This window comes from Pristis pectinata, chromosome 15 (genome assembly GCF_009764475.1).
Source record: "Pristis pectinata isolate sPriPec2 chromosome 15, sPriPec2.1.pri, whole genome shotgun sequence".
NCBI lineage: Eukaryota > Metazoa > Chordata > Chondrichthyes > Rhinopristiformes > Pristidae > Pristis > Pristis pectinata.
In genome coordinates this window covers 26,258,758-26,280,463 of record NC_067419.1, presented here as the reverse complement: position 1 = coordinate 26,280,463, position 21,706 = coordinate 26,258,758, and the positions used below count along the sequence as shown (strand labels likewise).

General features: G+C 39.3%; 1 protein-coding gene across 1 annotated transcript in view; it reads left to right on the top strand.

The window, feature by feature from the left end:
* The window catches only part of bmt2 (base methyltransferase of 25S rRNA 2 homolog), a 58,130-nt gene that overhangs the window by 21,752 nt on the left and 14,672 nt on the right, over nucleotides 1–21,706 (top strand). The window contains exon 3 of the mRNA XM_052030798.1: nucleotides 12,845–13,024. Within this exon, the coding sequence (XP_051886758.1) occupies nucleotides 12,845–13,024 (180 nt within the window). The remainder of the gene's footprint in view (nucleotides 1–12,844; nucleotides 13,025–21,706) is intronic.

Genomic DNA, 21,706 nt, shown 5'->3' with positions numbered 1-21,706 from the left:
TGATCTCCTGAAGTGTATCACTTCACACTTTTCTGGGTTGAACTCCATCTGCCACTTCTCAGCCCAGGTCTGCATCCTATCAATATCCTGTTGTAATCTACAGCAATCTTCTACACTGTCCACAATACCACCAACCTTTGTATCATCAGCAAACTTACTAACCCACCCTTCCACATCCTCATCCAAGTCATTGATAAATCACAAAGAGCAGGGGTCCCAGAACAGATCCCTGCGGAACACCACTGGTCACCGACCTCCGGGCAGAATACACTCCATCTACCACCACCACCCTCTGTCTTCTGTGGGCGAGCCAATTCTGAATCCACACAGCCAAGTTTCCCTGGATCCCATGCCTCCTGACTTTCTGAATGAGCCTTCCATGAGGAACCTTATCAAACACCTTACTAAAATCCGTGTACACCACATCCACTGCTCTACCTTCAATGTGCTTTGTCACATCCTCAGAATTCAATCAGGCTCGTGAGGCACGACCTGCCCCCCCTCAAAGCTATGCTGACTGTCCCTCATCAGCCTATGCTTCTCTAAATGCCCATAAATCCTGTCTCTAAGAATCTTCTCCAGTAATTTGCCCACCACTGAAGTAAGACTCACTGGTCTGTAATTCCCAGGGTTATCCCTACTCCCTTTTTTAAACAAAGGAACAACATTTGCCACCCTCCAATCATCTGGCACTACTCCTGTGACCAGTGAGGACACAAATATTGTCGCCAAAGGCGCAGCAGTCTCTTCCCTCACTTCCCATATATATCCAAGGTTATTATGGGAAGCATGTTGGAACCAAATTGTTAGTGTGTAATAAATGGAGTCTTGGAGTCAGAGTTATAAAGCACAGAAGCAGGCCCTTTAGCGCAACTCGTCCATGCTGACCAGGGTGCCTGTGTGAGCTAGATCCATTTACCTACATTTGGCCCTTATCCCTCTAAACCTTTCCTATCTATGTACCTGTCTAAATGTCTTTATAACATTGTAATTGTACCCACTTCTGACAGCTCATTCTGTATACTTGCGTGGAAAAACTTGCCCCTCAGGTTCCCTTTAAGTCTTTTTCCTTTCACCTTAAACCTATGCCTCTGATTTTAGACTCCCCTACCCTGCGAAAAAGACACCTGACTATCCATCTTATCTATGCCCTTCATGATTTTATAACCTTCTATAAGGTCACCCTTCATTCTCCTTCACTTCAAGTAAAACAGTCCCAGCCTATCCAGTTTCTCCTTGTAACTTAAGCCCTGCAGTCCCAGTAACGTCGTTGTGAATCTTTTCTACACTCTCTAGCCTAATCACATCCTTCCCACAGCATGGCAACTAGAACTGCACACAGTATTCTTCGTGCAGTCTCACCAATGTCTTGTATAGCTGTAACATGGCTACCCAACTCTTGTACTCGGTGTCCTGATCAATGAAGGCAAGTAGGCCATATGCCGCCTTCACCACCCTAACTGTGTCACAACTTTCAGGGAGCTATGTACTTGTACCCCTAGGTGTGTCTGTTCAACACTCACCAGGGCCCTATTATTCATTGTGTATGTCCTGGCCTGGTTTAACTTCTCAAAATGCATCACTTTGCACTTGTCTGAGTTAAATTTCATCTGCCATTCCTTTGCCTACTTTCTCAGTTGATGTAGATCCTGCTGTAACTTCAGACAAGCTTCTTCACTGTCCACTTCACCAGTTTTGGTGTCTTCTGCAAACTTGCTAATCATGCCACCTACATTCACGTTCAAGTTGTTAATATACATGACAAACAACGGCATGACACACCACTAGTCACAGATTTACAATACAACCCACCACTATCACCCCCTGACTCTTTCCAACAAGCCAGTTTTGTATTCGATTGGCTAGCTCGCCACAGATCCCATAGTTTACTTGTAGTAATAATTAATGACTCCAATAGTGTTCATGGAACTTCATGTATATGTATGGGCAATCTGTGGGATGAAGATTCTTCCATTACATGAAAGCAGTAAATACAGACTTAATGAAGACCTGTGAAAGGAGTGTGCTAAAATGGTTGCACATCCAATGCTATTACCATATTTGGTACTGTTGGGATTTTGGATGATGTGATAAATGCGTAGTCTAATTCTTTGGAAATTATTTCTGTGAGAAATTGATATTGTATGTTCAAGGAATGAAACTTTTCCACATGAAGTGTATACCAAACTTTACAAATTGCACGTCTTGCTTTTTCAAATTGAATTAAACATTTAGCACATTATAATTTAAAGCATCATTGAAATTGCAAAAAGATTACCAAGGTGTAATGCATTTTGCCTTTAATTATCACAATGAGTGCAACAGCTGTGCAGCAGACTCTTCTGAAGCCCTGTACCCACTGCAATATTGAAGTTGCTTTCCTATGGTTTGTCTGACTCTTTTTATTATGCAGTCTACTTAAGTTAATTTAAAGTCACTTAGTTCAATTTGCTGACCAATTTGAATTGCTCACAAAATACTCCAGTGCCATTTTGTACCAATAGCTTAATTCAAACAAATAATTTAAATGCAAATGTGACATTGAATTAGCAGGGTGAGCCACTGCCTTCAAAAAAAAGTACTGACTGGTAAACCTCTAACATTGACCAGTGAGTCACAATCATTTTTGTCATTTTTCTCAAATGCCCCATGATGGTAAAGAGTAAACTGATCAAACTCATCGCATGGAGATTGTATGTTTTTGTCACAGATTGTTGTTACAAATGCATCATATATATTTACTCTGCATCTCTGTTAGATTCTGGTTAGTGATTTGCATGACATCACCTGTTAGAGCTACTTGTTATTGGTTTTGGTTGCTTTATTCTGGCTTAGAGCTGTTATTCCAATTTCACTTAGGTAAAGCATCAACAGTGAGAGTACATAATCAGTACTGGGGGGGGTGGGGGGCAAAGGAGGGCTGATAGCTGAAGCTGGTGAACATCTGCTCATTTGGGGATTTTCAGGTTAGAAAGATTTGGGTGTAAAGAATATTTGCATTTTAAATTTTGCTGTTTAAATGATTTTTTTTGCTTGAGAATAGAAATTCAAATGAACTATCATTAAACATGTCTTGGGCAAGTTTAAAAGAATAGGGTTCAATAAGATTCAATCTGGGTTTCAAATAAATATGCCTAAAAAGGGAAAGGGGGCGGGAAACAAGTCTCCACTGGGACTCATTGCCTGCAATTCTTGTGCCATGCAATGTCAGAATCCTCAAAGATGAGGGGGACAGAACTAATAATTATTGCCAGCGTATTAATGTGATATGCATGTTTATTGAAATCTCCACTTTTAAACTATATTTCCTGTAGTTTGGCTGCAAAATTGCAATTTGAGAATTTTAGGCAGTACACACTTGCAAAGTTGTGCATTGTCAAAGTTTGCATTGGGTAGAGTGGGGGTGGGGGGGAAGTGGGAATGATGCTATAGTAGGTGCAAGCCCAATGGACTTAGATTTGTGTTGGTGTATGATATTTGCATACTGGCTATGCATTTGCTGTGCATGCAGTCAGTTGGTAAACAATTCTATTTTGTCCTGTATTTTGATAGGAGGTACACCACCTTGCCTTCATTGCTGTTCAACTATAACTGACATGCTCCTCTTCTGGAAAATGCATTGTGACTGATAACTGATTCTGGATATATAATGTATAATATGTATATAACGCCATCTATAATGTATCATTTAATAGTTGTTTGAGGATATATTTTAGCTGAACATTTTCAAAAGTTTCACAATCTCGTCTAATAGCCACTGGTATTATTCAAATTAATTAATATCCATAATGACAACAGATTGTACCTAGTAAGCCAGAAGAGCAACCTCAGTAGGCTCGCCTTTTTCAATTTGCTGATATCCACATTCAGGTTATTAATCAGAAGCACAGACTTTTTTTTCCAACTCAACTGATGCCACCTGACTGTCGAAGTATTTCCAGTGGTTTCTTTTTTTATGTTTTACAACCATCCTAAGCTTTGTTCCTGTATGTTTTTCCTTTTTGATGGGGAAGATGTACGCATCTGCAATTTACAAAAAAAATGTTAAGTGTTCTATCTTAATGTGTCTTCTGGCAGTGAAATGCTTTTAAAACCTATGCATATAGCTTTGATTTTGAAAATTGTCCTCGTTTTTCCTCCCAAAATATATTGTGGGCAGTAGCAATTTCATGGCTATTGTTGGCTTTACTGAGGTAACAGGTACATGTCTCATACCACAATGTGTATTTGGGACCTGATTTTTTTTTAAATTATTTATACTGATAATTAGCAACCCTACTTAAATTTTCATTCTATATTTTCATTAACACTGATATAACTCTATAATATTTTGTAATGTCAACCATGCATTTTACTTTAAGAATATGGCTTTTAAAATGTGGATATTGTGTTTAGACCAATTGCATAGCTTTGTGAATATGCAATAGAATATGACAGCAAGTGACATGTTTGGGAGCTTGGATTGGAGGAAGGAAGCAACAGTGGATTTATTTTAAAAAGGCAAGCAGTTATGAATAACTTCAAAGGTACAAGTATTGTTTCTTGCCTTATTTAGTTGGAATTTACTGAGGAAAACGCAGTTTGAGGCATTTTGCCTGAATGATTTTTTTTAACCAAAAATAACTGATTTTTGCCAAACATTAATAAATACGAAAACAAAACTGAAAAAAGAAAACAGGGTTTGAATTTGTATCCTTTATCCTCTTATTCTTTTCTTTCCAATTATAATTCTCACATTGGAACAGTTTCTAAGATTGATCAGCCCAAACCTAAATGAACATAGAACACATTACAGCATAGGAACAGGCTCTTTGGCCCACAATGCCATGCAGCTAATTAAATCAGCAATTAAATGCCTAACTAAACTAATGCAAAGCCTCCACATCCTTCCTGTAATGGGGTGACCATAATTGAATGCAATATTCACAGATTCGGCTTTACCAGAGTTTTACAAAGCTGGAACATAACTTCCTGACTCTTGAATTTAGAGCCTCAACTTATGAGGGCAAGCATGCCATACACCTTCTTTACCACCCTATTAACCTGTGCAGCCACTTTCAGGAAGGTATGGACTTGGACCCCAAGATCCCCCTCTACATCAACACTGTTAAAGGTCTTGCTGTTAACAGTGCACTGTCCCTTTGCATTTTGGGAGATCAAATGTAACACCTCACATTTGGCCAGATTAAACTCCATCCCCCATTTCTCTCCCCATATCTGCAACAGATCTATATCCTGCTGTATCCTTTGGCAATCTTCTACACCATCCACAACACCACCATTCTTTGTATCATCTGTGAATTTACTAATCCACGTATCCACATTTTCGTCCAGGTCATTATAAATAAACTCTTTTACTTGCATTTTCATGGCTAGCTTCAAAAATTCTTCACAATTTTGAAAACTTTTCTGTTTTTGTAAATTCCCTACCACTTGGGAACTTTTACAGTTCTTCTTTGTCTCCATTGATTCTTCTGATTTCCTTGAGCCTTATTTTCTTTCTGTGAATGGTAGTGAACAGCATGGTTTGGCTTCTTAAGTCTGTCTTGAATTAAATCTTTGCAGACATTTAATTATTAATTTCTGTCAGATGGATATTTATCAAGTTGTCAGTCAACTTTACCTGAGAGTATTATGGTCAATTTTCAAAAATCTGATGAAATCTAGCAATGTGCAGCTTTCCTTGAAACTTCGTGCATTAATCACATCTTCTGAAAAGTAACTTCATTCATACTCAAACTGTTTACATTATCAAATTGCATCATTTCTTCTCCAAGGCTTTGTGGGTTTATCAGCAAGATGAAATAAATGTCTACTGGCTGATGAGAGAACTAAAGGGCAAGATTCAGATTTTTCATCACAAAACATGGTCAGGTACTCCTTGATGCTGTGTTTGAAATGTTTTGCAAGCATTTTAAGAATATTACATTTTGGAAAAGTCTTATTGTAATCTGATTAAACTGATTTAATATTGATGCTCATTTGGACTAAGCATTGTACTCTTGATCTGGGTGTTCAGGTATGGGTAACACAAAATGCAGAATAAACAATTTTATATTTTTTACTTTTTGCAGTCTCAGAACACTAATGAATTAGCCTTTGAGAAGTAGTCACTGTATCTTTTTTGTAAGGAGCACAGTACTTGGCATACTGTGCTCAGTTCTGGTCGCCTCACTGCAGGAAGGATGTGGAAGCTATAGAAAGGGTGCAGAGGAGATTTACAAGGATGCTGCCTGGAATGCAGAGCATGCCTTATGAAAGCAGGTTAAGGGAACTCCTTTTCTCCTTGGAGCGACAGAGGATGATGGGGGGACCTGATAGAGGTATATAAGATGATGAGAGGCATTGATTGGGTGGATAGTCAGAGGCTTTTCCCCAGGGCTGAAATGGTGGCCACAAGAGGACATAAGTTTAAGGTGCTGGGGAGTAGGTATAGAGGAGATGTCGGGTAAGTTTTTTTTTACTCAGAGGTGAGTGTGTGGAATGAGCTGCCGGCAACGGTGGTGGAGGTGGATACAATAGGGTCTTCTAAGAGACTGTCAGATAGGTACATGGAGATGAGAAAAAATAGAGGGCTGTGGGTAAGCCTAGTAATTTCTAGGGTAGAGACATGTTCGGCACAGCTTTGTGGGTCGAAGGGCCTGAATTGTGCTGTAGGTTTTTTCTATTTCTATGTTTCTATGAAACACAAAAATCAATCGGTCAGTAATGTTCTCCATAAATGAAAGAGTTACATGATCAGTGGATCTTATTTATTTTAGAGGAATAAATGCTGATCAGAGCACATCTCTTGCTAGGGAATTGATGGCATTTGCACATAAGATCACATGGGGAAAAAAAAATGGTATTCCCCAAAGAGACACGTCAGGATAAGTGGAGCACCAAACAACATTCAGAAGGCTGAACAAAAACCAGGACAAAGCATGCTTGACTAGTGTCTAATCCATCACTCTAAACATTCATTCTGCCACTGCCAGTGCATCGTGGCTACAGTGAGAATTACTTGGAAGATTCAGTGCAGCAACTTGCAAGCTTCTTTGACACCTCCTGAAACCCACAACCTCTACAACCTGGAAGCATAAGCATGGAAATGACAGAACTCAAGACTTCACCCCCATATCACTCAAGTAATGTTGACTTGGAAATAAATTGCTGGATCCAAATTACCCATCTTAGAAGTATCTTCACAACTGGGACTGCAATGATTCAAGATGTTAACTTATCACCAGCACCTGAAGGATAACAGGAAACAGCATTGCACATGTCCTGTGGACTAATTTAAAATTGCAAGTAATTTGGTTCACTGTCCCTGCACTACTCTTTTGTATAATATTCCTTTTTCCTTGAATATTTTCCTATTTGAATAATTTTCCTCCATTCTGTTTCTAATAACCCTCATTTTACACCCCTTGTCACAAATTTGATAACCAGCAGCAAAAGAGTTTTACCATTTACTCTCTCAAGCCCTCTTCATAATTTAGTCTTTTTGGGTCCCCTCTTAACCTTATCTCATTGATTTAAAACATTTCCAAGCTGTTCAGCGAAATTACCATCTCTGGTATTCCAACTTGGAGTTCAAGAAAATCTGGGGATAAGTGAATAAAGCCCAGGACTCCTAAAATGGATATAATACTGTCACAAATATTACATAAAATTTTGCTTTAGAGATTTATATCTAAATTACTAATGTCACAAGTTCTGCTTCCTGGACTATTCCTGTTCACCTGTTTATTGACTCTGAATGAATCTTATTAGATCAAAAAGATTGAATGATGTTTGAAGTTCACTTGTTGTAATGTACAGATATCTGTAGCCAAGTGCACTAGCATTATTAAATACACTAATATTTTAACCCTCAATATCCCAAACTTAATTTTTGGGCAACAGTGTTAGTTTTTTTTGTGGTAAGTGATGTCTACCAGATACTGGCCATCATAACGTGTATATATTTTAAAATTATTTTAAAGAAATGAGTATTGTTGGCATGTCTTATACATTGATCTAACAGTTTTATGTATATGCTTTATTTGTGTGCATCTTTCCTCTCGTTACTCATTTCTCCTTCGCATTTTTGTTGGTCTTGTTCTGTCTTTCCTACCAACCCTCTTCCCATACCACCCCCCCCCCCCCCCCCCCCCCACCGGCCAATCTCCTATTCCAACATATTTTTTATTCCCTGTTCCTTTCACCCTTTGATAACTGTTACTCACTCATTTCCACTGCTGCCTTGCCCTACCTCTTTTCCTTTCTCACAGTTAATAGCGGAAGCTCTTCATTGCTTGACTTCCAGTGCCAGCTTCACTCAGTGTGACTAATTAGTTAAATGGTAGGACATGGTAACATATTTAGACCAGAAATATAAAATTATACATACCCCTATATCTTAGTGGGTCAGATTTGTTATCATAAGTTAAAGACTACTCTCTGCATTTTTATTTACAAACTATCCTTCACAGTAAAGAACACGTGCAGCTGTCAAGAACATTTGCAATTTTCCTTTGAATAATGCTTGATGAAGAGTTCCATTTTCTGTCAGATGTCATGAAAATGCAGGGAATGTTAGCTAAACCTTGATTTCAATTTATTGAAAAGTTTGATACTACTAAAAGATCACTTGCCTGTTATTTTGTTTCTAATGGATAAGAAGTTTCATGTTCCATAAGAATATCTCATTTTCTCACAAGAAGCAAAAAAAGGTAACTTTTTGGCTTGACTCAAAATTGTATAGAACTTAAAATTTTAGTGCTTCCCCCACCCCACCCCATTGATCAGTGGTATTGAAAGAAATGATTAACATCTGTGAAGAATGTAAAATATCAGTAAAACTATTCATTTTTGTGGCAGAACTTTTTAAAAATGGTACATATTTAGTAAATGTTCAAAGGGCTTTGAGCATTTAACATGGAATGTTAACTTGACAAGTTAGGGTGGGCAAGCAAGTGATATCTTGGCCTTTAATTGGATTTGCTTCAGGATATAAGAGCAAAGAAATCTGGACATAACTGTGCTGGACAAACAAGCCATTTGAAGTATCCAGCCTTTGCAAACATTTTGTTGCACACAGATCTGTTTGTCTTGAATAATCTTAAATCTATCAGTGTAACCTTTTTTTTCCCCCTTTTCCATATGCTTACCCAGCCTCCCCTTTAGAAATTAACAGCAGTGGTCACAGCACAGATCCTTGTGGGACATCACTTTCCAGCTTGCACTGTGAATCATTTCCCTTTACTTCCACTTTCTGCCCTGAAGGAATCTGTTGTACTGCTTTATCCCTGACTCCACCTTTTCTGACATTAATTGGTCTATTATAGGGTACCTTAACTAGACTGTCAAAAGACCTTGAATAAGTTATACGTACTGCATTACCATTGTCTGCTACCTCTTCAGTTATTAAATAAAGTTGGTCTAGCCCCAGTGACTTCATTGTACTTTCTGTTCTATGTAAGATTTAATATCAGCCACTTTGTAATTCCCATTTTGTCCTTGTGGATAATTGAAAAGACTTGATCTCTTAAGTGGCTTCTGTTTAAGATTCAGCATTAGAAACTTTAAATGTTAATTTTGACAAAAATGTATATGTTCAGGTCTACTGAAACACTGAGCCATCAATGCAATATATTTCTGGTGTTGTGGTTTGCAATGTAACAGACAAAATCTGGTACCCTTGCCTCTGAATCACTTCTGAGCATGTTTTTGTCCAGGCTGCCTCCACCTTACTGAGCAGATGCTAGGGAACAGCAGATAAAAGCAGCCTGCAAATAAACTTGGTGAAGGTGGAGTGCATTTACCAGTTTTGTTTGCAACGAGCGACCAAACAAATTCTTCCAACCAATACCCAGTCACACCTCCTTTTGCACCAGGGCTGACCAGGAACTGTGCATCCTTCTATGTAGTTTCAAACCCCATTTGCACCTCTAGTTCTATCCCTCCTTCTTCCATCTGCCACCATTTCCTCTTCTCTGCTCCCTTCCTTGTATTTCAGCCCCCTTACTTAGTCTGTTCTTCCTCCCATCTTCAGTTCCTTGGCCCCCAACTTGTTCTTCCCACTTCTGTGGTGTTCTACCTCTTCTTTTCTCCCTCCCACCCCCCATCATCCCATCTTCTGTGGTCATTGGAGAGTTACAATAGCCATCACAGAGTAGAACAATGCATAGTGTTCAGCCTTAACAAACAGGAGGATGATTAATGGTCTGTGAAGATGTCTGCATTCCTTAAGAAAACAAGGAGATTGATAACAACTTAATCGAAAGAGTGAATCTCCAGGATTCTGAATCGGGAACTGTTTTGAGAAGCCATCAGTGGCAAAAAGACTTTGTGAAACAAACATAACTACAGGCTGGAGCCAGACTGGCGCAAATTCCAATTGCAATGTTTTCTCAGAGAAGTTGGCTCATTTTGCAAAGACCCAAGGTCTCAAAGACCTAATAAATTGGAAGCAAGACAATGGCCAGCTGCTTGCAGTGAGATAAGGAACAAGTGCTCCACTATCTAATGACATTAATGGAAGACAGAAGAGTTAACCATTACTTATGTACTATGGGATAATGGGGACCTTGTGTAAACTGTCAGGAGCAATCAATTCCATGCTCCACTGTACCTGATTTGATTCACTGCCAGTAATTAGAATACTACACAATTAGTAAAGTCGAAAATGGAGGTGATACTGTGGCAACTAATTGTCCATCTGTGATGAGATGAAGTTGGCCATAAGGGGTCTGACCTGGACTGACAATTAATGTGGTACTGTCTCATTGGAGGAGAACAAAAGGAATAGAAAAGAGATGGATTTAACTCCTCACCAAACCCTGGAACAACATGAGAGCTTGGGACCAGGACAGACACTCGCGAGGAGAAACCCTGAGCCTGGGACTTTAAGAGCAAAGGGAAGCAAAGTCAAACTGAGACTGATCACTTCATTACTTGATGGGGATTATACGGCAAAAGGTATGAATGTGTGTACACTGGCAATTAAGAATTTGAATAAAGCTAAGTATACCTTCCTTCAATTGTCAATGTATCTCTAATATTAGTGCAAATTTGGCACAATACTTTGTACTCATTGGTTCATTTATTCACATTTTTCAGCTCTGTATGACGTGGGGGGGGGGGGGGTGGAATTCAGATTACACTCCATTATATCCTTATGGAATTGCCTGCATTTGAGGACAACCTGGCCCCATATGTATCAATGTGTACTTTGGGCTTTTCCGAAGGTTTCTCTCTTCATTCTGTCATTGTACTTCTACCTTTTTTGTTTGCGGAAAGTACGTTGGAAACATCAGATTTTTTTAAAAAACACAAAATTCTCTTGGTCTTTCCCATTTAATGTTTGAATGTATGTGTGTGAGAGAGGATAAGAATGTAATAGACATCCATTGAGAAAAAAGCATTGATAAGGTAGTTGAAAGGCAGAGAGGGACCAATTGTAATATTTTTGTATGCATGAAGCACTAATTTAACACTTGATTTTGCAGAAGTAATGGTGAACCTTTCTGTGCTAGCTGTATTAAGTGAATTGGACAGCAAACTCCTGCATTTACATGCACGCAGTTAAATACAGAAGTCACAAATTTTCTGGCTGAGCTTCCATGTTTTGTTACACAGATACCTCAACAAAAGACTTGGCATTAAAATGAGGGATTAAAGTTGTAGTTTTACCCATTGAAGATACTGGTAAAAGTAGTATTGTCTATTAATGTATCAGTGAATCTTTTACAACATGATCTGTGATTTGATAGCAAACACACGAGAACACGAATAGACTACCTGGCCCTTCGAGCCTGTTCTGCCATTAAATGAGATCATGGCTCATCTACCCCAGGCCTTAACAACCCCTCTGAACCAGATTCCCATAGCCCTCAATCCCCTGATCTTTCAAAAATTTATTTTCCTCCATTTTAAGTACTTCAAATGAGCTAGCCTCCTCGGCTGTCTGGAATAGAGAACTCCAGAGATTTGCTGCCTTCTCAGGAATGAAAATTTGATATGTGTGTTCATTTCTTCAGACATTGATTTCTGTTGGAGATTTTAGATTTTGAAGATTTTATAACTTGTCTCCCCAATCCCATCTTTTTCCTTTTCTGTATTTTACAATATTTACTTCAATGTAACATTGTGTGCTTTTATTCCCTTCTCCTCACTTATATTCTGCAGGTCACAATAAGCTTGCTTCAGTCTGAATAGTTGGAGAAGATGTTGCTTGTTATGTCCACCTACTGTAGGTATCCCTTGAAAGTGTTCTGCAGAAATGTCAGTCTTATAACAGCAAAGTACCACTGCAACAATGAGCTTAATGACCGAAGAGCATCATTTATTATGTAGTGAGCACATAATCCAGGATACTGAAGAGAGATACTGTTTTTATGAACTAGAATTGAAGCTGCAGATTTAGGACAATGGAATATTGAAAATTACTTGCAAGTTTGTGTGACATATCTCCTATTTTGTGTTTTTGCTCCTTTTTTTATTGTTTTCATTGTCATGTTTACAAGTTTACTTTCTCTCAGTAAATCAAATAAAAGCTATGTTTAAAACCAGTACTAAGTAAGTATTTAAAACCAGTACTAAATAACAGTGAAATTTCACAGCCATTACGGATCCCAGGACAACATTTTTATTAATCTCACCCTTCAGTGAAAGAAGAAAGTACCAATGCTTGGAGTTGCATGAACATGAAAAATCAAAATAAACATGAGAATACAATCCTTTGACAGGAGGGTCTGAAGTAATCTGCAAATGCAAAAATATTAGTGAGCCTCGATTTAAAAAGTTTGAACATTTTTTTATATTGTATGTGAAGGTACACAAAATACTGAAGACTGATCAGTTACTTTTCCTTTTGTAGTGTTTGTCAAGAATATTTTCTGAATGGTGGAATGAAGAGAGTACTTGAAAAAGATGAGAAAAGAGCTCGTCTTGCTATTGCCATGGCTACTCCAATGTTCAATGTGCAACCATCTGAAAAGAAAGATGATCATTCTGCCACGAATGGTGTAGTGATGGGTCTGGATGCTGCTATTGCAAAGTAGGTGACGTAAATAGACTTCATTTATTCAAAAAACCTGTGGTATACTACTAAGATTTTGATGATACGCAAATGTTGCTGGAATAAAATGGCTTAACTATCCCTTGGAATTGTGCTCATTTATGCAATTTGTTTTATTGATGAAAAATGTGATGTATTCTGAGTTAATATTAGTAAAATAGCTTCAGAAGGGAGTTGAGCATTGGAAAGGTTATGGATTTTGACTGTATTAAAGTAGTATATTTCTGTATAGCAGAATTATGTGGAAGCAAGTATTCTCTGTATTTCACATTTTTGCTAAAGCTAACTAATAGAAGAAAATGATGTGACATAAGATCCAACTCTTGGCACTTGAAGATATCTTCACATTTATATAAAGTAGTAATGTGGGTGTCACCTGTATGGTGAAGTTTGTTGCAAAGTAGCAAAAAAATGAATCTCCCAGATAGTTATACTGTACTATTATCAAATACTGAGTTAAAGGATTTGGAAATACTGTAGGCTTACAATGTTGCTAACAAGAATTGTAACCTGAATTTTTTAAGCACCAGTGACTTATAACTAAACAGGAAATAGAAAACAGAATATCAAAGTAAACACCTACTTAAGTACCTGTCAAAGTGCATCTTAAACATAGTGACCTTCGGCAGTGTGTTCCAGATATCAATTACAGCTTTTAAAAAAAAATTCCCCTATGTTCCCCTATTTTAAAAACTCCTTTCTCACCTTGAACCTAAGCCTCTTATTTTTGAAAGATTCTGACTGTCTACCGTATCTATGCATCTTATTACTGGCAAACGTACATAAAATTATTTGAGAAAGTATGACATTAACACTTTGGTTGTGATTGGGGGTGGGGTTAAACCTGTTCTGCTTAAGTGTTATGAGGGGTAAGTAGTATTTGAGTAGGATTCCCTTATACTCAGAGTTTAAAAGAAGGAAATGACCGCAAAGGCTACCGTGGCATTCTGAGAGGAATGGCAGGGTAAAATACTAAGCCTATTTTTCTCTGGATGGTCCAAAACATTAGGGGCCTGGCCTCTGGGCAAAATTTTGTGCCTTTAGAAGATTAGGGATGCCCAATTATTAAGTATATTCAATGCTAGGATTGATAAATTTATGGATATAAATGGTATCATTATTGAAAATGGGTGAAAATGATCAGCAATGATATTGAATGGTGGAGCAGGCTCCACATGCTGTATATCCTATTTTGTTATTTCTGTATTCTTATGCAACTATTAATTAAAACCATTACTTTGTTTCTAAAACCTTTCTTAGGACTTTCATACTGCGTTAAGCTTCCACGTGGCCAAACTAAACAAATATTTGTACACTGTACTTAAGTTTACAAATTCTAATATTTGAAAATTTTTGATTATTTTCTCTAGCCCCCTTTACATAGGTTCAAAGATTTTCTGGCATTTTCTGGCAAATTCAAATGCATTTTCTGGCATTGTTTGAATTTTGAACAGTGAAGTTCTGTCAGCCTGTCTTTAAATGCCTTGCCCCAAGTGCAGTCAGTCTTTCTTTTGAATTTTCCTTAACACTTTCACATAAATTTTCTTTAACATCTTATTGAGTGTGTCCGTGCTCTGGGCAGATGTCTTATTTAGAACTGAGATGAACAACCATGGATAATTTGAGGATATAGATGACACACAGGCAGATCATAAGAGGATATAGATGACACACAGGCAGATCATAAGTCAATCCTAACTAATCTAACATTCTAATATTTCTTTGTACTGACCGTTATGCAACCTAACCTACTCTATGATGGTCCGCTTTCTTGCAGAATTATAGACCCAGGATTTTCAGGTTAACACATTTCCAAAGAACTAATTTTTGAAGTAATGAACACAGCACTGGACATTTGGCCCATGATGTTGTGCCGGATCTTGATGCCAATTTATACTAAATGTCCTCCTCCTGTGTATCATCCGTATCCCTCCATTCCCTTCATATTCATATGTTTATCTTCCTTTCTTTGCCTCAGAACTGGGCACAGTGCCACTGACCTGGCTACTGCTGCTGGCCTCTGAAAGGTCATCCCAACAGTATCCAAAGGGGTATACCTGTTACTGAGGGGAATGGCCACAGGGCAAACCTGCACTGTCTGCCTACTCCCCTTCTTCTGGTGGTCACCCATCTATCTGGAGCCTGCACCTGAGGTGTGACCACTTCACTAAAACTCTCATCTATGCTATCCTCAGCTTCCCAGATGATCCTGAATACATCCAGTTCCTTGACCTGGTCTGTCAGGAGCTGCAGCTGGGTGCACTTCCCATAGATGTAGTTGTCACAGAGACCATGAGGTTCCCTGATTTCCCACATCATGCAGGAGGAGCATTCCACTGCCCTAACTGCCATTTTTTCTACACTAAGTCAAAGGTCACAGATTAATAAGAAAATAAAATTCTTGCCTTTTCTTACCTGCTACTCACTTGTGCCTTCTTACCAAAGCCTCAGATCCCCACTCTTACACTGGCCCAATGGTCACTCAGCTCTATCCTACCTACCTTTTCATTGGTTAAGTGTGTGACAACTCAGCCAGTCAGAAACAACTTTTAAAAAGCTGCTGGCTCCTCTGTTCTGCTGCTCTGGCTGCTGCAGCTGGAAAAACAAGCTCTCAACAGAAAAACAGCTCTCAACTGAAAGCTCATAGAATCAGGTTTACTATCACTGACATATGTCATGAAATTTGTTGTTTTGCAGCAGCAGTACAGTGCATGAACACAGACATAAAAATTACTGTAAGTTACAAAAACAAATAGTGCAAAAGAGGAATAATGAGGTAGTGTTCATGGACTGTTATGAAATCTGATGGCGGAGGGGAAGAAGCTGTTCTGAAACGTTGAGTGTGGGTCTTCAGGCTCCTGTAACACCTCCCCGATGGTAGTAATGTGAAGAAGGCATGTCCTGGGTGGTGAGGGTCCTTCACAATGGGTGCTGCCTTGAGTCACCAACCGTTGAAGATGTCCTCAATGGCGGGGAGGGTTGTACCCGTGATGGAGCTGGCTGAGTCTACAACCCTCTGCAGCCTCTATCAATCCTGTGCATTGGAGCCTCCATACCAGGCGGTGATGTAACCAGTCAGAATGCTCTCCACCGTGTACATCTGTAGAAATTTGCAAGAGTCTTTGGTGATATACCAAAGCATTTTAAAATGACTACGATAGGTTCTTCAATGAAACAAAATGTATTAATTTTCTGCTTTTTTAGGGTCTCTCCTTCAATATGCAGTGGTTCAGAGCAGTTAGGCATTTATTGCCCATTCCTAACTCCCCTTGAACCGCTGTGGTCCATCCAATGAAGAGCTTATTCTGTTTCTACATATTGATTATCGTGCAGTTGAGTGGTTGACCAGGGCACCTCAGAGGGCAGCTGAGATGCAATACATTGGTATGTTTCTGAAAATATTGTCCAGATTGGGCAATTTCCTTCCCTGATTGTGAGCCAGGTAGGTTTTCAACAGATTCTTGGGAACACCACCGCCCATCATCCTCTTCAAACTAAAACTTTTTAAAACATTTTTCCCTTTTGCCTTGTATTCATTAAAATCACTGGGGTCACAGATCTCCCCAGAATTCAGGATCTGAGCATAAATTCTGAGGAATCTCAGCAACATCCAATTTTACCACATAACTCCACATGATGCCTAGAAATGGAATGAATGTATGGACTTGGCACTCCAAAAATTCAGGAGTTCTCTGTATGACGTTGCTTGTGAAGAGGTCCCATTTAAATGAGTTGGTGCGGCAGTTCTGTTCAGGACTGCTAGCAGTAATTGGCAAAGTACAGGCAGCTGTTGTAACATTTTTGTTTGGGTATCTTCTCTGAACATGAGGGTTGTCTTGTCCTACTAGGTTTGCTGTCTGTCTCAGCAAGATAAGTTTGCCTTGATGCAGATAAATGATCAAAGCAGATTTTTAAAAATAGAAAACTGGTAGTGATTACGTAAGCACCCAGAATAGTCATTCCAAAGCACTACTAATTTGACTCTCTGCCATCTTTCTGATTAAACAAATGTGATTTAACAGAAACAAGTCCCACTACAATGCAGCTTGCTATGTTAGCATTTCTTTAGTGGTGATTCAATCAGATGGGCAAAGAGCAATAGTATGTTCATAAAGCCTGGCCTGCCCTGAAATACAGCATATTAAGCAACTGTGAAGGGATTTTCAGTTGCTCCACCAGAAACCGCTAACTCTGACTTGATGAGAACAACCAGGAGATTCAAGAGTTAATAAATCAGAACCTTGGACTAGAAGCACCATTACCACTCAAGGGGGTTGGGGGAGGGGGGAAAGCAGATCTACAGGTATTTGAAAGTTAATTTAAAAGAAAACTCCTGACCTAAAGAACAAATCATGGTTGGAGAGAATTCAAGAGTTCCAGTAATTCACTGACAAGTAAAGCATGCATGGACTCTAAGTACCTGAAGACTGTCTACAATGCAAGGATTTCGCTCCCATTGCCCCCTCACTAAGGACAGAAGTGAGCTTGAGGGTACTGAGGCAGTCAGTGCTCACTGCAAGGAGCACTTTGAAGATCTCTTCAACTAGGATTTGTTTTTTGATGCAAATGCCCTTAACTACTTCTATCTACTAGAACCTTGGCACTACCCCAACCATGTAAAAGTTAAAGCCATCTATCACTACTGCCTCCTCTGCACCAGTGCAACCTTTCAGTCAAGTATTCAAAGACCAGGACTTTAAACTCCCAGAAGTTCATGTTTACTTAGCAAGGCCTTCGACAAGGTCCCGCGTGGTAGGCTGGTCTGGAAGGTTGGGTCCCATGGAATCCAGGTAGAGCTAGTAAGGTGGATTCAAAATTGGCTCGGAGGTAGGAAGCACAGGGTGGTGTTTGAAGAATGTTTCTCAGAATGGAGGCCGGTGACTAATGGTGTGCCGCAGGGACTGGTGTTGGGACCCATGTTATTTATATAAATGATTTGGATGCGAATGCACAAGGCTTGATTGGTAAGTTTGCGGATGACACAAAATTAGGTGGTGGTATTGATAGTGAAGAAGGTTATCATAGATTACAGGGGGATCTTGATCGGTTAAGGAAGTCAGCTGAGGAGTGGCAAATGGATTTCAATACAGATAAGTGTGAGGTGATGCATTTTGGAAAGTCAAACCAGCGTAGGACAACGTATGAATGGTAGGGCACCAGGGAGTGTAATGGAACAGGGACCTAAGAGTATAAGTGTATAATTCGTTGAAAGCGGCGTCACAGGTAGGCAGGGTGGTGAAAAAGGCATTGTGCATGCTGGTCTTCATCAATCAGGGCATTGAGTATAGGAGTTGGGACATTATGTTGCAGTTGTACAAGTCATCGGTGAGATTGCACTTGGAGTACTGTGCAGTTTTGTTATAGGAAAGATGTAGTTAAACTGGAAAGATGCAGAAAAGATTTACAAGGATGTTGCCAGGACTAGAGGGCCTGAGTTACAAGGAGAGATTGGCCAGGCTAGGTCTTTACTTCTTGGAGCGTAGGAGAATGAGGGGTGATCTTAGAGGTTTATGAAATCACGAGGGGCATAGATAAGGTGGATGGTAGCAGTCTTTTCCCCTATGTAGGGGAGTCCAAAACTAAGGGGCATAGACTTTGGGTGAAAGGGTAAAGATTTAAAAGGGACTTGAGGATCAACTTTTTCATGCAGAGGATGGTGAGTATATGGAACGAGCTGCCAGAGGAAGTGGTTGAGGCAGGTACAATAGTATCATTTAGGAAGCACTTGGAAAGATACATGCAGGGGCAGGGCTGAGAAGGATATGGCTGAATGCAGCAAATTGGGACCAGATGGTTGGGTACCATGGTTGGCATGGACTCGTTGGGCCAAAGGGCCTGTACCCTTGCTGTAAGCAGCAGTGATCCCCATCTTCCTGTATGCACCAGAAATGTGGGCAACTTATTGTAGATACCTTAAAGGAATGGAAAAGTACAACATGCACTGCCTGCACAAAATCTACTGGCAATATATGCGAGCCAATGTCAGTATCTTTTCCCAGACCAATGTTCCCGGCATCCAGGCACTGATCACTCTCAAATGTCTTTGGGTTGACCATGTATTCTGCACGCTTGACACCAAACTGCTGAAATGCTAACTCTAATCTGAGCTCCATTGTGGCAAATGATCTACAAGAAGTCAGCAAAAACACTTAAAGAACATCTTCAAAACTTCTTAAATAAGATACTATATCTTCACTGGCTCATGAGAATCCCTTGTTTAAGGCTGCTCAGAATGGGGGAGAAGCATCTTTTGAGTCTCTGCAGGAGCATGTGGAAGCCAAGCTCAAGAGGTGTGCAAAAACCCAATCAACCCACCCAATGCCCTGTCAGATTGAACCTGTCTTTCCTGCAGCAGTGTCTGCTGATCCTGCCTAGGACTCATCATTTACCTCAGCCCACAGAACTGTAGTGGAACCAGTTGTACTTGAACCAAGAAAAAGTTCTTATAGATTTGTGATATTGTTGAAAAAATGCTTGTCTGGTAACTTTGCCAAATAAAAGGAATAACTTCAGAATAGATTGTCATGATTTATTGTGGTCAGACTGTGATTATAAAAGATCCCTGATACAGGATTGGGTGAAATGTGTATTAGAGCTGAACTATTCCATTTTGGGGAGGGAAAGAGAGGGGAAAAGTACATCATCTGTATCACTCCCACAAGTGCATTTCCTATTGATGGATGGAGAGCACTGTCAATGGGTCCCTGAAAACCCCTACATTTGTTTGAAAGAATTGTTTAGCAGAGTAATCATCTCTTTGCCTTTTTGGTAGGGGCTAGGGGAAAAATAATGTTAACTGTGTCAATACTTCTTTCAATGTTGTGTGACCTCTGCTCTTTTAATGCATCTTTTTGTAATATAATTGAAAGATTTAGCAAAGAATGTTGCTCCTTAGTTTTAAGCAGAGAACCATTTTTGCTGACATGATGAGAAAATATTGAATGTGCTTGCTGCATTTTCACCTACATTATCATTATAGTCTGACTTGGAGAATCACTCTTAAAGATTCGCATTTTGGATAGTGAACAAATAGGAATAGAATTGGGGGAAAGAAATATAAATTATAATTAATAGTGGCATAATTAGTGCCAGAACACATACCAGGATAATTAGTTTCATTTCATTTGTTTTTGCTAGTTCATAAAGAAGGGTGCAGTTTAGTGTCTTTTAATGTGGTTTGGAATATGGAAGATTTTAGTAACTTATCTAATTAGAGCAATACAGGATGCAGAGTGGGTTTGGAAGTGAGTTAAATACTAAATTCATCAACTGAATGAGAAATATGGTTTTTAATCTTCATTGAGAAGGAAGGGAAGGTTAGAGTATTCTGAATAATGGAAACTGTTAATGCTGTCATTGATATAGTTACATCCTTCTTTCAGTGGTGGCTGTATATTTCTCCACTGGTAGAACCTCAAGAAATAGCAATTTGCATTTATATGAGTGACTTTAATTACAAATGGGAACATCAGAATTTAAGAATTGGGACGATTTAACTGATAGTTTGCAGATATAAGATGCATGTTACTTTGCAATCAACTTGTGCCAAACGAAGTACCACATTCTTTCAGAATGATGTCACTTTGGCAAAGTAAGGATGGCAACAAAAAGTTTTTCATTTCATCATAGAACGTATACACAAACTTTATCCTGCATAAATAAAGTAATTGAACAAACCACAGGAATTGTTTATTAACAGTTGATTTAGTTGGGAACATATTAGAGTATTGAAACCTGGCTCCATACCATAACACCTTTCATCAGTTCTCTAACAAATTGACATGACTTTATCCTTTATGTAATTTGGAGTGTTTTTTTTGTATTTACAGAAGAGGTGTTGATGGCATTCATTAATTCATAAAACAGTTGTTTACTTTTATCTAATTTAGAAAATCATCTAATTAGTTTTGTAAATGAAAATCAAACTCTCTCTCACCCTTTTTCTGGGGCAGAACAAGGATAGAGTTCCCATGGTCCTTAGAAGCCTCAACATTCAACAGATTATTTTCTGCAGTTTCCTCCATCTTCAAAGGGATTCCACCAGCAGACATGTCTTCCTCTCTTCTTCCCTTTCAGCATTTTGCAGGGACTGTCCCCTCAGCGACTCCCTGGTCCACTCTTCTGTTCCCCAAAACCACCCCACTTCTTACAGCACTTTCCCTTGCAATCTCAGATGGTGTGATAGTTGTCCTTGCACCTCTTCCCTTCCCACCATCCAGGGACCCAAACAATCTTTCCGGGTGAAGCAACAATTCGCTTGCACTTCCAGTCACCACATTTGGTGTTCACGTGGTCTCCTCCATGCTGGAGAATCCAAATGCAAGTTGGGTAACCACTTGGTTGAACACCTGCGTTCAATCCACAGTGACGACCCTGAGTTTCCCATTGCCTACTACTGTAATTCTCCATCCCATTCCCACCTTGATCTATTGATTTGTGGCCTCCAAGACTGTTGCAATGAGACCAACGCAAGCTTGAGGAACAGCACCCCATCTTCTGTCTGGGCACAGTGCAATCTCCTGGATTCAGTGTTGAATTCTACAACTTCAAATAACTTGATTTCTCTCAGTCCTTCATCTGTGATATTGGCTCAGGTTGTTTCTGTATTTATTCCTTTTTCTTTTTCCCTCCTGGAAGTAGAGGATATGCTGGGCATATCTT